This window comes from Stegastes partitus, unplaced genomic scaffold (genome assembly GCF_000690725.1).
Source record: "Stegastes partitus isolate 25-593 unplaced genomic scaffold, Stegastes_partitus-1.0.2 Scaffold115, whole genome shotgun sequence".
In the NCBI taxonomy this organism is placed as follows: domain Eukaryota; kingdom Metazoa; phylum Chordata; class Actinopteri; family Pomacentridae; genus Stegastes; species Stegastes partitus.
In genome coordinates, this window is record NW_007577846.1 from 337,824 (window position 1) to 349,993 (window position 12,170).

Below are 12,170 nucleotides of genomic sequence, written 5' to 3' on the forward strand. Positions count from 1 at the left end.
TTATTATTATGGTTTCATGTACAAGCTTGAAAAAAAATCTTCAGATGTCCTTTCCAAACGAGGGCGTATTTTTATTGTTGATTATTCTGTCAGTAATTTTCTGAGCTCCATCGATTTGTTGTTTGGTCTATAAAGTGTCAAAAACTGTCCATCAGTGCTTCCCAAACATGACAAACATCTCGCTTTGTCCACAAGTCAGATATTCAGTTTACTGTCAATGAGGAGGAAAGAAATCAGGCATCAGTACTGTTTTTTCATTTAGTCGCTGCCACTAAAAACTATCGTCTTTCTGGTTTCTGACTTCGAATTTAGTCGCTGCATATGAGGAAAACTGAACTTGAAGTCAAATATTTCTTCTCGAGAATCTTCATCAGGATTCTTCACTTTGGAAAACCTCCAACTGAACTTGAAACAACAACCTGCCGAACAGAAATTCATCCTGATCCTAAAATTTTACTGGAGGCGACAAAATCAGAGCCAAAAAAAAAAAAATCACGTTTTATTCCTAAATTCTCTTTTATTTCTAACTTTTTGGACCGTGTTTGGTTTGAGGAAGGTTCATTCTAGAACTGATGCTAGCGATTATTTTCCCTGTCGATTATTTTCTGGATTTAATTGATTTGTTTGTAAAATGGTGAGAAAAATCGATCAGGTGTCAAAAGCAGCGATCTGTTTTGTCCGCAATCCAAAGATATTCAAGATATTCAGTTTACTGTCACACAAGAGGAAAGAAAGCAGAAAATATCCACATTTAAGAAGCTGTAGTCACACAATTCTGACTCTAAAAATTAATTACATTTGTTAATTGACTATTACAACACAGATTCTGTTAAACCAGATCGTCATCTCATAAAAGAAAACAAAAAGTTTTTTTACTCGAAAAGTGACATTTAAGAGAACAGCTGCGGTTCATTTCTCTGTCGATGAACCCATAGTTTCAGGTCTACACGCGAACATCCTGATGAGCGGCTGACCTGCAGTGTGACAAGTTTCTTTCCTCCTCCAGCTTCTCCTCTGAGGAACCTCCTCACATCATCTACGAGATCCGGATGAGGAGACCCGTCCAGGAGAACATCTACACTCTGGACTAGAGTTCCTCTGCAGCTGGACCAGAGGGAGACACAGCGTTCACATTTAGAAAGGGAACAAGCTGAGGGAGTAATTAACGTGCTGCTGCATGCATGTGCTGTTTTTAAAGCTGATATTTGTTTAAGTTTATTATTAAAGAATTGTTGCAATTATGCAGAATTGTCCGTCCTGTTTGCACTGTGGTTGTGAAGGAAACTTATAAAGAGACTCAGGCAGCTACTGAACTGATGTCAGAGTGGATTTAAGGGAATTCTTATTCATATCCTCTTTTTGTGTGTGTTGTGAACTGTGCTGCCTGGTCTGAATCCAAACACCAGCTATTTACTGTCAGCGTTCACATATATACAGTTTGGTTCAGTTTAAACAAGTCTGATGCTTGACATATGTGCAGCTACTATTCTGTGTCTGTACGGTTTTATTTAGGGTGAGGGTGACAAAGTTAGAGGAAAAAAAAAAAAGGTTCCAGCCTCCCCGTCGGGGAATCGAACCCCGGTCTCCCGCGTGACAGGCGGGGATACTCACCACTATACTAACGAGGACTGCTCTGAATTCAAATTGGAGGCGTTCGGCTTTTACTGTCGTTCACAGAGTTGTACTCAAGATTTATTTGAGAGTTTAAGCAACGCTAGGGTAGTCTGGCTTTTTTGAATAAATGTTGCTGCAGCATTACAGGGACTGTGCTCTTCTCTCTGCATATTTTCAACAATAAGGACGTCGAACAGCGCCACCCGGCATCACAAACCCACGTTGTGGTCAGAGAGAGTATTACATCCGTGCTACCTTTGAACATGAGTGGGAACGAAGATTACAGTCGATTAAGACAAACTGAAAGTGTTGTACACTGTAAATTTGCTTACTGTTTACTTTAGCTTGACACAAAAAAAATTTAATAAAATAAAAAAACAAAACGAAAAAAAAATGCAAGAAAGAAAAAAAAAAATACATAAGTGTGTTTCCGCCCGGTTTCGAACCGGGGACCTTTCGCGTGTGAGGCGAACGTGATAACCACTACACTACGGAAACTTGCACAGCACTCCTGACCACACAATGACCCATAATAGTGCACATACCATGTGTTAGGTGGTTTTTTTAGGTTGGGTCTTGTTGTTAGTGTAGCTGGATAGTAATTTGTGTCACCTTATTGGTGATGCCCGTATTTAACAACACGATCACTCAGAACGTTTTTATAAGATCTGTGACGCAGTATAAGGTTATGGGTTTCCGTAGTGTAGTGGTTATCACGTTCGCCTAACACGCGAAAGGTCCCCGGTTCGAAACCGGGCGGAAACATGCATTATTTTGCAGCGCCAACTACAGTTTCGTGGCACTGCACACAGTTGGACCAGCAACCCAATGATAACAGTCCTCCTCCACCTACAGCCCTCCGAACCACCAATCGTGTCCTCCAAGGAAACTGCAGAAATGTTCAGCTCCTGCAAACATTTAACTTATCAACAATCAGTAAATAATTTACCGATAATCAGAAAAACGTCCAATAGCCTTTTAGATAAACTTTGACATGGCATTCCCATTTTTCCCATGGTCGCATAAACATGGCTTAATTTTCTCAGTGCAGAAACCAATGGGTGACGTCACAGTAGCTATGTCCATCTTTCTTGTACAGTCTATGGCAGTGACACAGCTTCAGCTTTAAAAATAAACCTGGCCATAATGACAGTAACTGTAAGTAGACATTTCAGTTTGTAGTAATTCATATATTCAGTCATGACTCAATAATCCAACCCTTAACAATTGGAAAACCTTGCTATCCGGCAGGTTTTTAGGAAAAACGAACGGAACCTATTAAAAACAGCCTCAACATACCGACAGCCTTGGATTCTGACTCTGACATGACATTTTATGTCACAAAAAAGGATAACGGCGTATTATCTGACTTAACAATCCAACAGATTGGCTACGTTCAGACTGCAAGACTAAATGCTCAATTCGGATATTTTTGTGAAATTTGATTTTTTTTGCGAGTTTGTTCACATTTCCAATTAAATGCGACTTGTGCTCAGAAGCGGACACTACGATGTCACACTCGGCTAGCGTGCTCAGTGTTTGCAAAAGTAAACATGGATGGTAACGGTAGAGAGTATCTGCCACTCCCTCGCCACCGCTGATGGTGAAAACAGAACTGTGTCCGCTGTCCTAAACTGGCACCAGCAGCCAAGTACTGCCTGTGTGTTCTGGCCAGTTCCACCTCGTTGGAGCGCTCCCCTGGAGTGGGTGGTCCCCCCCACCGCACCGGATATTACATTTACATTTAGTGTCGGATTATCAAGTCACGAGTGTATATATATATTATCCTGTAATTGCTTTTACTTCAGAAGCACTTTGTACTCAAAATTGGAATAAGTAAATAAATGGGTCGTTGCTCTTTTAGAAAAGTGTATAAGGTGCAAAGAAGAAAACAAACCTGCCTAAACATAATACAAAATTGCATTAAAAGTGTTTTAACAGTTGTGAGAATTGGCATTTACGTTTAGAACTTAGGTCTTCCTTACTTTCTCTATTCATTCTGTATGGCAGTCCTCACATATGGATGTAATATATTTCTGGCCACTAGCCTGATTGTGGAGGCGCTGTTTCATCGTTTTGGATGACGTCACAGTCGGTTCGACAAGTTAATTCTGAGCAGTTTTTAATAATTATTCTTTGTAGCAATAAAGCCACAGGTTGGATAAATGTAGTCTAGCAGTGAATTTATTAGATAAATATTTTTTAACAAAATATTTAACAGGAGACGACAAAAAAATAATCTTGTTTCCGCCCGGTTTCGAACCGGGGACCTTTCGCGTGTGAGGCGAACGTGATAACCACTACACTACGGAAACTCATGCACACATCGTATGTGCTCGTGGTCAAATTGGTGAGTATGTTTGGTATGACTATTCTGAGCGTGACCGTGGTGTTGTGAAGCAGCAGGGGCGTTCAGGTCTTGGCTAAGTTTTACGAATTTTAATACAGAAACTGAACTAAAACGTCTCGCGCGTGTGTGAACGCTCACCTGTGGAGCCGCCAGGTGTCTGCACGAAACTCCGCCCTCTTCTTCTCCACCGGTGTCCGATCAGAAGTGGTCCCTTCTCATGGTGAAATAGATCCATCAATCCTCCGCCAACTGCCGCCGCGGATTGATCCGCCTCTCCCCTCAGTGCTGCGGCTGTGTATCAGTCCGTACAGCAGACTGCAGGTGAGAGGTGAGCTGCTCTCCTATTGGTCAGAACCGTCACCTGATCAACCGATAAACACAGTTCATTTGAGTTTAATTCAGCTGAATGACTGATTGGTTTTAGAAGTCAGTTTAAACTCCAGGTTCGGATCAACAACATCTCGTGTATACTGAAGTACTCAAGTATAATTACAAGTGTGAGTACTTCACTCAAACCACAAGAAACTGATAATTCCGTGTGCTTTTACGGTTTACTGCTTTAATGTGTACTCCTATTACACAAAGATCTGTTTACTCATAATGCTATATCATGCAAATACTAACTGCCATCATATAGATACTCCTGACACTTGTGCAAATACTCCTAATGTTCCTGCAGATGCTCCTGACATTCCTGATATTCCTACCGATAATCCTTCAGAACCCCCCAAAATATTTAGCTCACACATGGTTATTTAAAATAATAATAATAATAATAATAACTGGCAGAAGAAATAAAGTGCAAAATTATGGTAGTATTTTACAATAAAGTTAAAATATAACAGTGAAAATTCTGATAATAAGCATATAGAAGTGATGAACTCATGATCAATGAACAGTTTAATATTTGTGTATTTTGCACCTCAAATACTTTGACACACTAACTCAGACTCTCCGGTCTGACCTGCCGTCCCAGTCCGTCTACTTGTTACATCACACACACACACACACACACACACACACACACACACACACACACACAGCGTCTGGGCGTCCTGCCAGCAGGAAGCTCCTTATAAGGCTGCCAGGACGTCCGCTTGAGCGGCAGGAAACACCATATTTGGACTGAAGCGGTGTTGTTTTTCCTGCACGGAGCTGGCCGAGCTGGCGGTGACAAAGCCTGATCCCATTGGCTGTTTGACGCACGCACACACACACACACACTTGTAGGAGGGTTTAGTGTCTGAGTACAGAAGGAGTGTGTGTGCTCACTGAAAGTGTCACTCTGTAATCTGCAGGATGCACCTTTCAACTCTGACCTTTAATTTTCGCACAAAAACTATTTTCGTTATTTCACTGCTGTGATATTATTTGTCCATGTTTTCCCAAATCTTTAATCTAAATACAGTTACAAAAGCAATAAAGCTGCAGGTTTGACAGTTTTTTTTTTTTAATCAGCTGAGAAGCTGAGATTTAAGCTGCAAGGTTTCATTTTGTTTGAGGCTTGATTATGTGATCAAGAAAGGCAACACTTGAAGATGTCACAATCAGCTGTTTATATGATCAGCTAATAGGAATCAGCTCATTCTGTTACAAAGTCTGAAATAAAGGCACTGGCAGGATTTAGACATTTTATTCTGGAAGCTCTTTGCTTTAAAGAGGAAACATGTTCAGTAAAAAATCAAACACTGACCTGCATGTAAACGTCCCAGAACCTACTCAGTAGGTAAAACACTTTGTATATGTATGTACAATATTCTACATGTAAACATTATGTACAGACGTCCACTCACAACAGAATTCAAACGAACATGAAACTCTTAACAGTCTGTGGAGTCTCCTGAATTCAGCAGTTTTCTGATAGAAGTCTGTTCTGACAGCTGACAGCGGTTCAGTTTGTGTCGTCGCTGTCAGACGTGTTAGAAAGTCGCTGACCTTTGACCTCATCACAGAAATAAAATACAAAAATAAAACTCTGCAGTTTGATATCAGTCTGAGGTCAGAGGTCGCGGTGGGTCAGGTGGACCTCCTGTCCATCAGCAGATGTTGGAGCTGTGGGGGGAGGGCAGCTCCGTCTGAGGACTCCCCATCGGGGAGGAGCAGGAGGAGGAGAGGAGGTGGGGGGACGGCGAGGAGGTGTAGACCTGCGACAGCGAGGAGGAGGTGAAGCAGGGGGAGGCGGTCTGCACGCTGAGGGAAGAGGAGAAGAGTGAGGCAGGGGAAGATGAGCTGTGGGCAGGGGAGGAATAGGAGGAGCAGGGGGAGGAGGTGGGAGGCGTGGAGACAACGGCTGAGGAGGAGCCTCGGTCCGTCTTACGGTCCCGCTGCCGCTGGTGGATCTTGGAGTGCCTCTTGCGCTCGTCGCTGCGAGCGAACTTGCGTCCGCACTCGGCGCAGGCGAATGGCTTCTCCCCGGTGTGCGTGCGGATGTGCGTCGTCAGGTGGTCACTGCGGCTGAAGCTGCGCATGCAGATGCGGCACTGGAACGGCTTCTGGCCCGTATGCACTCGCACATGGCGCGTCAGCTCATCGGAGCGAGAGAAGCGGCGGTCGCAGCCGTCAGCAGGACAGGCGTACGGCCGTTCATGCGGTGGTGTCTTGCACTGCCGGCCTGCAGGCGACTTCCTGGGTCGACTAGACTTGGTGACCTGGTAGGCGGGGCCATGAGGCTGGATCTGTGAGGAGAAGGCTTTGATGGTAGACAGTGGTGTGAGCGGAGGCTGAGGTGGCTTCTGGTCCTGGATCAGGCCGAGCTCACCATCTGGTGGCTGCTGCGGCAGCAGGTAGTCTGGCAGCATCGGCACAACCAGGGAGGGTGGCTGGAGGCCGAGTCTGGAGGTGGAGCTGGGGTAGGCGGGAGGAGGGCCCTGTGGCTGGAAGGCCTGGGGAGCCGGCTGGGAATCGGTGGGGAGGGGGAGGGCGTCGGAGCCGGCGGCCGAGGTGTAGGTTGGCGTTGCAGAGAAGACGGAGGAGACGTCGGCGGAGCCACAGCTGATCTGGACGGAGCTGAGGGTCGGCTGGGCAGGTGACGATGATGTCACTGATGATGTCACAGATGAGGAAGAGGAGGAGAGGCTGCAGCCTGCAGGGGATGGAGCCGCCATGCTGACCAACCCAGTGAATAGGCTGAGCAGAGGCTCCGCCCACAGACCCCCACTGTTATTGCCACTGGAGGCTGAAACCGACGGCTCGAAGGTAAAGCGTCCGCTGTAGGCCAGAGGGGTGAGGCGAGGCGTGAGAGGGGGGAGGTTCTGCAGGTCGGGGAGGTCTGACAACGAGTCTGAGAGAAAAAGAAGAACAAGAAGGTCAGAGACCAATCGCAGCACACCTGAAGTTTGCTCTTATCTGATTGGCTGAGACTCTATATGGTATCAAGGACTAGTCTGTCCTTAATCATTCATAGTTTTATTTAAAGCTTATTCACAGGTTATTTTTCTATCTTTATTTATTTCAGTTTTTGTTGCCACATTTATTTACATATTTGTCAATTTATTGTTGAAGTCATGCTGAGGCCTCCATATTAACCAGGAATAAAATCAGTGTGCATGTAACAACAGGACACAATGAGTCATCAAAATCTCATTTAAAAACCCCTAAGAACAGGTTCGTCTGATTGCATAGATGTTTAAAATGAATTATGCTGTCATTATTATAATTACAATTAAAATAATAATTATAATAATTATTATTGCTATTGTGCAGCAAAAGATGTGGGAGGATTGTTGGCTGCAGTTTACTGCATTGAATTTAGATTATGATTTTAATTTTCTAAGTGTTGAGAAATTATCTGTAATGTCCCCTTAAAACAGCTTTAAACTGAACTTTATCATTCTATATAGAAACACATTTAAAAAAACAACAGCAAAAAAACTTACGGGTCCTTTAAATGATTTCATTTTACTCAACGTTTTCGTTATTTAGCTGTTCGTTTTCTGAGCAGAAACATCATTAAACCTTCTGACCGTGACTTCAGTCTGGTTCAAACTTCACTACTACACTACATTAAATGACTTGTGTGTTTCACTTCAACTGTATATGAATATGCACATAACATGCACACCACCACCCAGCGCTCCCCTCCCGCTGCTCACCTCCGTATTCCCCGGGCTCTCCGCTCAGCAGACCGGCTCCCTCTGCTGCAGACGCGGCCAGCAGCGAGCCTCCGGCCGCCGCGTTCTGCAGCAGCATCTGCAGCTCCTCCAACTTCGGGTATCCGTCCAGCGGGGAGAGCGGCGGCGGGAAGCCGGACAGCGGGTCAGAGATCTGCAGGGCGGACAGGAGCAGCTCCGCTTTGGTCGCTGCCATCTCTGCGGGGGAAAAGGAGTCAGAGGCGGCGGCGGTTGCGGAGCTCAGTCGCTCCTGGAGCTCTTCTCCCTGCAGGGGGACCGAGCCGGCGTCCGCTCCAGAAGCCCGCGGAGAGGCGCTGTGGCCGGGCTGACTCTGCCGCTGCTGCTGGGGCCGGTGATGCTCGGAGGAAGCCAATGCTGGAGGGTTGAGAGTTGCGGCTCCGAGAGGATTAAACGGCTGTTTGCAGGTGTTTGTTTCTGAAATGAGGCTGCTGCGTCATTACGGAAAGTAAACAACAACAACAACAGCTGTTTGTTTGTTGCAGGGACGGTGTGTGCACGTGCTGCCACTCACACCTTGAACTTGAGTTCTGTCGGGACCTCAATGAGGATTCCCGCCTTTATAAAGACTCCTGCGTGACGTACATTCCCAAATATGGCCGGCAGGAAGCCCATATTTGGTCAGAGCGGGGAGCGCGCCTACCGGGAATCGGGGCGTCCCCGCTCTCTTTGTGCAGCGATTTTTGGAGCGTGAAAGGTCCGGTTCGGTCCGGACCTCAGCACGGCTCAGTGCCCGGTGTCCCGGTCGGGCTGCAGGCGGCACACGGAGGACACGGAGCGCAGCCAGCCGCCATTGCCGGAAACCCTGGAGACACGTCACAGCCCGGCTCAGTTTTCTCCGGCTCTACGTCACATGGAGAGCTTCCAGCGGCGTCATCACTTCCTCGGGCCTTATTTGGGTGTTTTCCTGTCGGACTGGCCTAAGAGCGAGTCCCGGCCTGCAGATCAGAAACCAGGAAGAAGTGAAGCACAGCTGCACGATGAGCTGCTCCGGTCTGCTTTCTTCTGCGTTTCATTCACAGTTTGTATGTAAAATATTATTTTAATTCAGGGAAATGTGGTGCAGCAGAAATATTAGGCCCCCAGAGATAGATCGATAGATAGATTTTTTGATAAATGAGCACCACTACAGAACACAATTTTTATGCGCCCATTTGTACCTTCTCTGGATCAGTTTACGGGGAAAATGTCTTTATTTATGTAAAGGAAAATACGAAGGATGAGTGGCAGTTTTTACAATAAACACAACATGCTTTTTTAAAAATGTTTTCAGTGGAGGAGATGTTCCATAGATATGATCAGAAAGTCCGATTATACTTCTGTGCTTTTTCTATTTCTACTGTTTTACTCCAACTTTCTCAGAGGCTAAATACCTGAACATCACGACAGAATCCCTGAGCACTTTGTTGGGAACACCTGCTCAGTGTCATGCAGTTCAAACCAACAGCCGCTCTGCCTTCATGAAGCATTTTGTTCTCAGAAAAGTATTAATACTGCTTTCTGTTCATTAGTGAGGGTGGTGGTTTGCATTGTATTGGCAAGTGTTCCTAATATTTTGTCCACAAATTAACATACATTAGAAGTGCAGATGAGTGTTTAGCTTTCCACCTCTTTGTGGTGCATTTTTAGCTTCATTTACTCAAATTAAATGAATATATTTCAATCAAAAGGTTAAATAAAGGTGGCACACAACTGGTTGGGTCAGTCTGAAAACTGCTAGCAAATGTCTTTTCCATCACTAACAGATGGTAATGAGGTGGACAAAATATTAGAAACATCTGCCAATACAACGCAACCAACGACCACCACCTCACACATGAACAAAAAGCAGATTTATCACTTCTCTGACAAACAAACAGAACATTCAGTAAAGTAGGAGCTGCTGTTTTTGAACTGCAATACACTGAGCAGGTGTTCCTAACAAAGTGCTCATATATTTAACCTCTGAGAAAGTTGCAGTACAACAGTAGGAATACTCAGTTTTAGGTAAAAGCTGTGCATTCAAATTTAAGTAAAAGTACAAAAGTAGTCTTTTTGGTCAACAAAGACACAAGTGACGCTATTTCCACCGTAAGTTGATGCAGGAAGGAAACAAACCAGTCCATAAATTCACAGAATGCAAACAAACAAAAGTGTTTGAATGTACGCCCATGGAATCAGCAGAATAATTCATATCTAATATAAACAGTAAAACAAGAAAAAGTCGCAATTAGGTCACAGTGACGATGGCCTTGCAGACATTTGAATCAGGACTCAACAGATTCAGCAGTCATGAACAAAAGTTTATATGCACTTGTTACAAAAGATGATGTATATCAAGACCGTAGTGAGTTCCACTGATTTCTAGGACACTCAGTTTTCTATAATGGAATCACTGAAACACATGAACCTTTCTCACTTATTTGTGACTTCAGGAATATTGGATATATTATCATTTATCTCTTCTTTTGATGTTTTCCTTTAATTTCTTGACAAAACATTTCGTAGAGTCAATCAAAATCAAATCAAAATGGAATTCTTTCATTTACATTGCAGGTTTTAACCCCTTAATCCAGAGAGGCCTCTCCGGTTTCACACAATGCACTCATCATGATAGAATATAGTGATGTTGCACATCAAATTAAACAGCAGAACCTGGGCTACAAGAATATATAAGCTATTTTTACATCACTTACCCACAACTCAAACACCAACTACATGAATTATCAAATATGGAAATCGATATAGCGTCACCCAGTCAACCCACTCGCCACATTTCTGACTCTAGCGCTTCTGTACTTCATGCAAAACGCACCAACAACCCCTCAAACGAAAGCAGACAGTCCACAGATTCCAAACATTTCCATAAAAAATCTCTAAATCAAAGCATCAGCGAGAAGTAGCCCAAAGAACAGCAAAAACCGAAATCGCTTCATAAAACTGTAGTTGTAAAACTTCTCTTACCTTAGCTGTTTTACCATGAAAAGTTTATTTTATCGGTAAATCCACACCGTAATAAGTTATTACTACTTCCTGTGTTACACTGAAATAATTCCGGGCGTCTTTTGGAGGCTTTGTCAGCCGAGGGAAGCTAAGTGGAACAGCAAGTGGCTCGTCTTCAAGATGGCGATCTGCTGATTGTGATTGGCTAAAAGTGCTGTCAATCTCATTTTGGTGGCTATCGGTATATCCTATTGGCTGTAACGATTCGAAGGCGGTGTCAATCACTGAAATCGACCAATCCATGATGGAGGTACAGCCTTGTCATCACAGGAGCTCCACAGATGTCTGATCAGCGGTCTGGTTGATAATTTTCAAAAAACTATAAAGCTGCTGTATTTGGATGTATTGAACACCATTAGTGAGCTATCAGTGAAATATATAGTTTGTACATAAGAACACTCAGATGGTCACCAGTGTGCAAAAATGTGACCTCACCTGAACTGTCTGGACTAAAAACTCTCTAATTTCGTTCTGCTTCACTTTATCAGAGTCAACTTTTGCAGAAAGAATGTTCACATATTGTGCTATGATCTGGGAGAGGTTTAGAGCTGCAGCAGGATCATTGCAAAGAGATAATTATCCTGAAAGTGCCTTTTTTTAGGCAAACCTGAAAAAATTTCATTTGTGCTGTTTGCCATCTTCATTTACTTTTAACCAGTAACATATATACTGAAATTTACACATCTGCACATATCTTACAAGTGTTCCTTTCATTATGACACAAGAATTATTCAAATAGACCTTGTGGTTGCAGAGATGAACTGTTTTTATTATGGGTATGTAATTTTTGAGCAGAGGCCTGAAAAGTAGCCTAAGAGCTGACCAGAGTGCTGAACTGGCAAAATATGCACAACAAAGCAAGACAGAAAATAAGATTACAACAAGATTAAAAAATAAATATAAAATGCTTTTTAAAAGGACAGAACAAGATAAAAACCTTGTAAGGTCGATTTGCATTTTAAAATTAATTAAAATAAATATAAAATGCTAAAAAGAAAAAAAAGAAAAGAAAAAGAAAAAAAGAAAAAAAAGTAAAGTTTCAATTAAGGAACATCTGATTGATTGGCAAACAAATAAAAAATAAGAATGACGGATTT

At 43.5% G+C, this 12,170-nt stretch overlaps 2 protein-coding genes and 4 non-coding genes across 6 annotated transcripts in view; 2 read left to right on the plus strand and 4 right to left on the minus strand.

The window, feature by feature from the left end:
* The window catches only part of timd4 (T cell immunoglobulin and mucin domain containing 4), a 20,292-nt gene extending 19,051 nt beyond the window's left edge, over window positions 1-1,241 (plus strand). Inside the window, exons 4-5 of the mRNA XM_008278110.1 lie at window positions 136-194; window positions 967-1,241. Of these exons, the coding sequence (XP_008276332.1) occupies window positions 136-194; window positions 967-1,091 (184 nt within the window). The 3' untranslated portion in view covers window positions 1,092-1,241. The remainder of the gene's footprint in view (window positions 1-135; window positions 195-966) is intronic.
* Window positions 1,242-1,556: 315 nt separating this feature from the next.
* trnad-guc (transfer RNA aspartic acid (anticodon GUC)) lies at window positions 1,557-1,628 on the minus strand. Its single transcript has one exon. It is a non-coding gene; the product is annotated as a tRNA-Asp (tRNA).
* A 411-nt stretch (window positions 1,629-2,039) lies between these two features.
* trnav-cac (transfer RNA valine (anticodon CAC)) lies at window positions 2,040-2,112 on the minus strand. The gene has a single exon. It is a non-coding gene; the product is annotated as a tRNA-Val (tRNA).
* A 194-nt stretch (window positions 2,113-2,306) lies between these two features.
* trnav-aac (transfer RNA valine (anticodon AAC)) lies at window positions 2,307-2,379 on the plus strand. Its single transcript has one exon. It is a non-coding gene; the product is annotated as a tRNA-Val (tRNA).
* A 1,477-nt stretch (window positions 2,380-3,856) lies between these two features.
* On the minus strand, window positions 3,857-3,929 carry trnav-cac (transfer RNA valine (anticodon CAC)). Its single transcript has one exon. It is a non-coding gene; the product is annotated as a tRNA-Val (tRNA).
* A 1,652-nt stretch (window positions 3,930-5,581) lies between these two features.
* LOC103354647 (early growth response protein 1-like) lies at window positions 5,582-8,630 on the minus strand. The gene is made up of 2 exons (XM_008278091.1): window positions 8,056-8,630; window positions 5,582-7,244 (listed from the first exon to the last, which is right to left on the minus strand). Exons 1-2 carry the CDS (start codon window positions 8,267-8,269, stop codon window positions 6,001-6,003), a joined length of 1,458 nt encoding a protein of 485 aa, XP_008276313.1. The 5' UTR covers window positions 8,270-8,630; the 3' UTR covers window positions 5,582-6,000.
* Between the last annotated feature and the right edge of the window lie 3,540 nt (window positions 8,631-12,170).

What these genes read in the sequence shown, in the direction of transcription:
- LOC103354647 (XM_008278091.1), bottom strand. Translation starts at nt 8,269, where the DNA reads ATGGCAGCGACCAAAGCGGAGCTGCTCCTGTCCGCCCTGCAGATCTCT. An exon ending in AGAGCCCGGGGAATACGGAG is followed by an intron (nt 7,245 to 8,055) that starts GTGAGCAGCGGG and finishes TTTTTCTCTCAG; the next exon opens with ACTCGTTGTCAGACCTCCCC.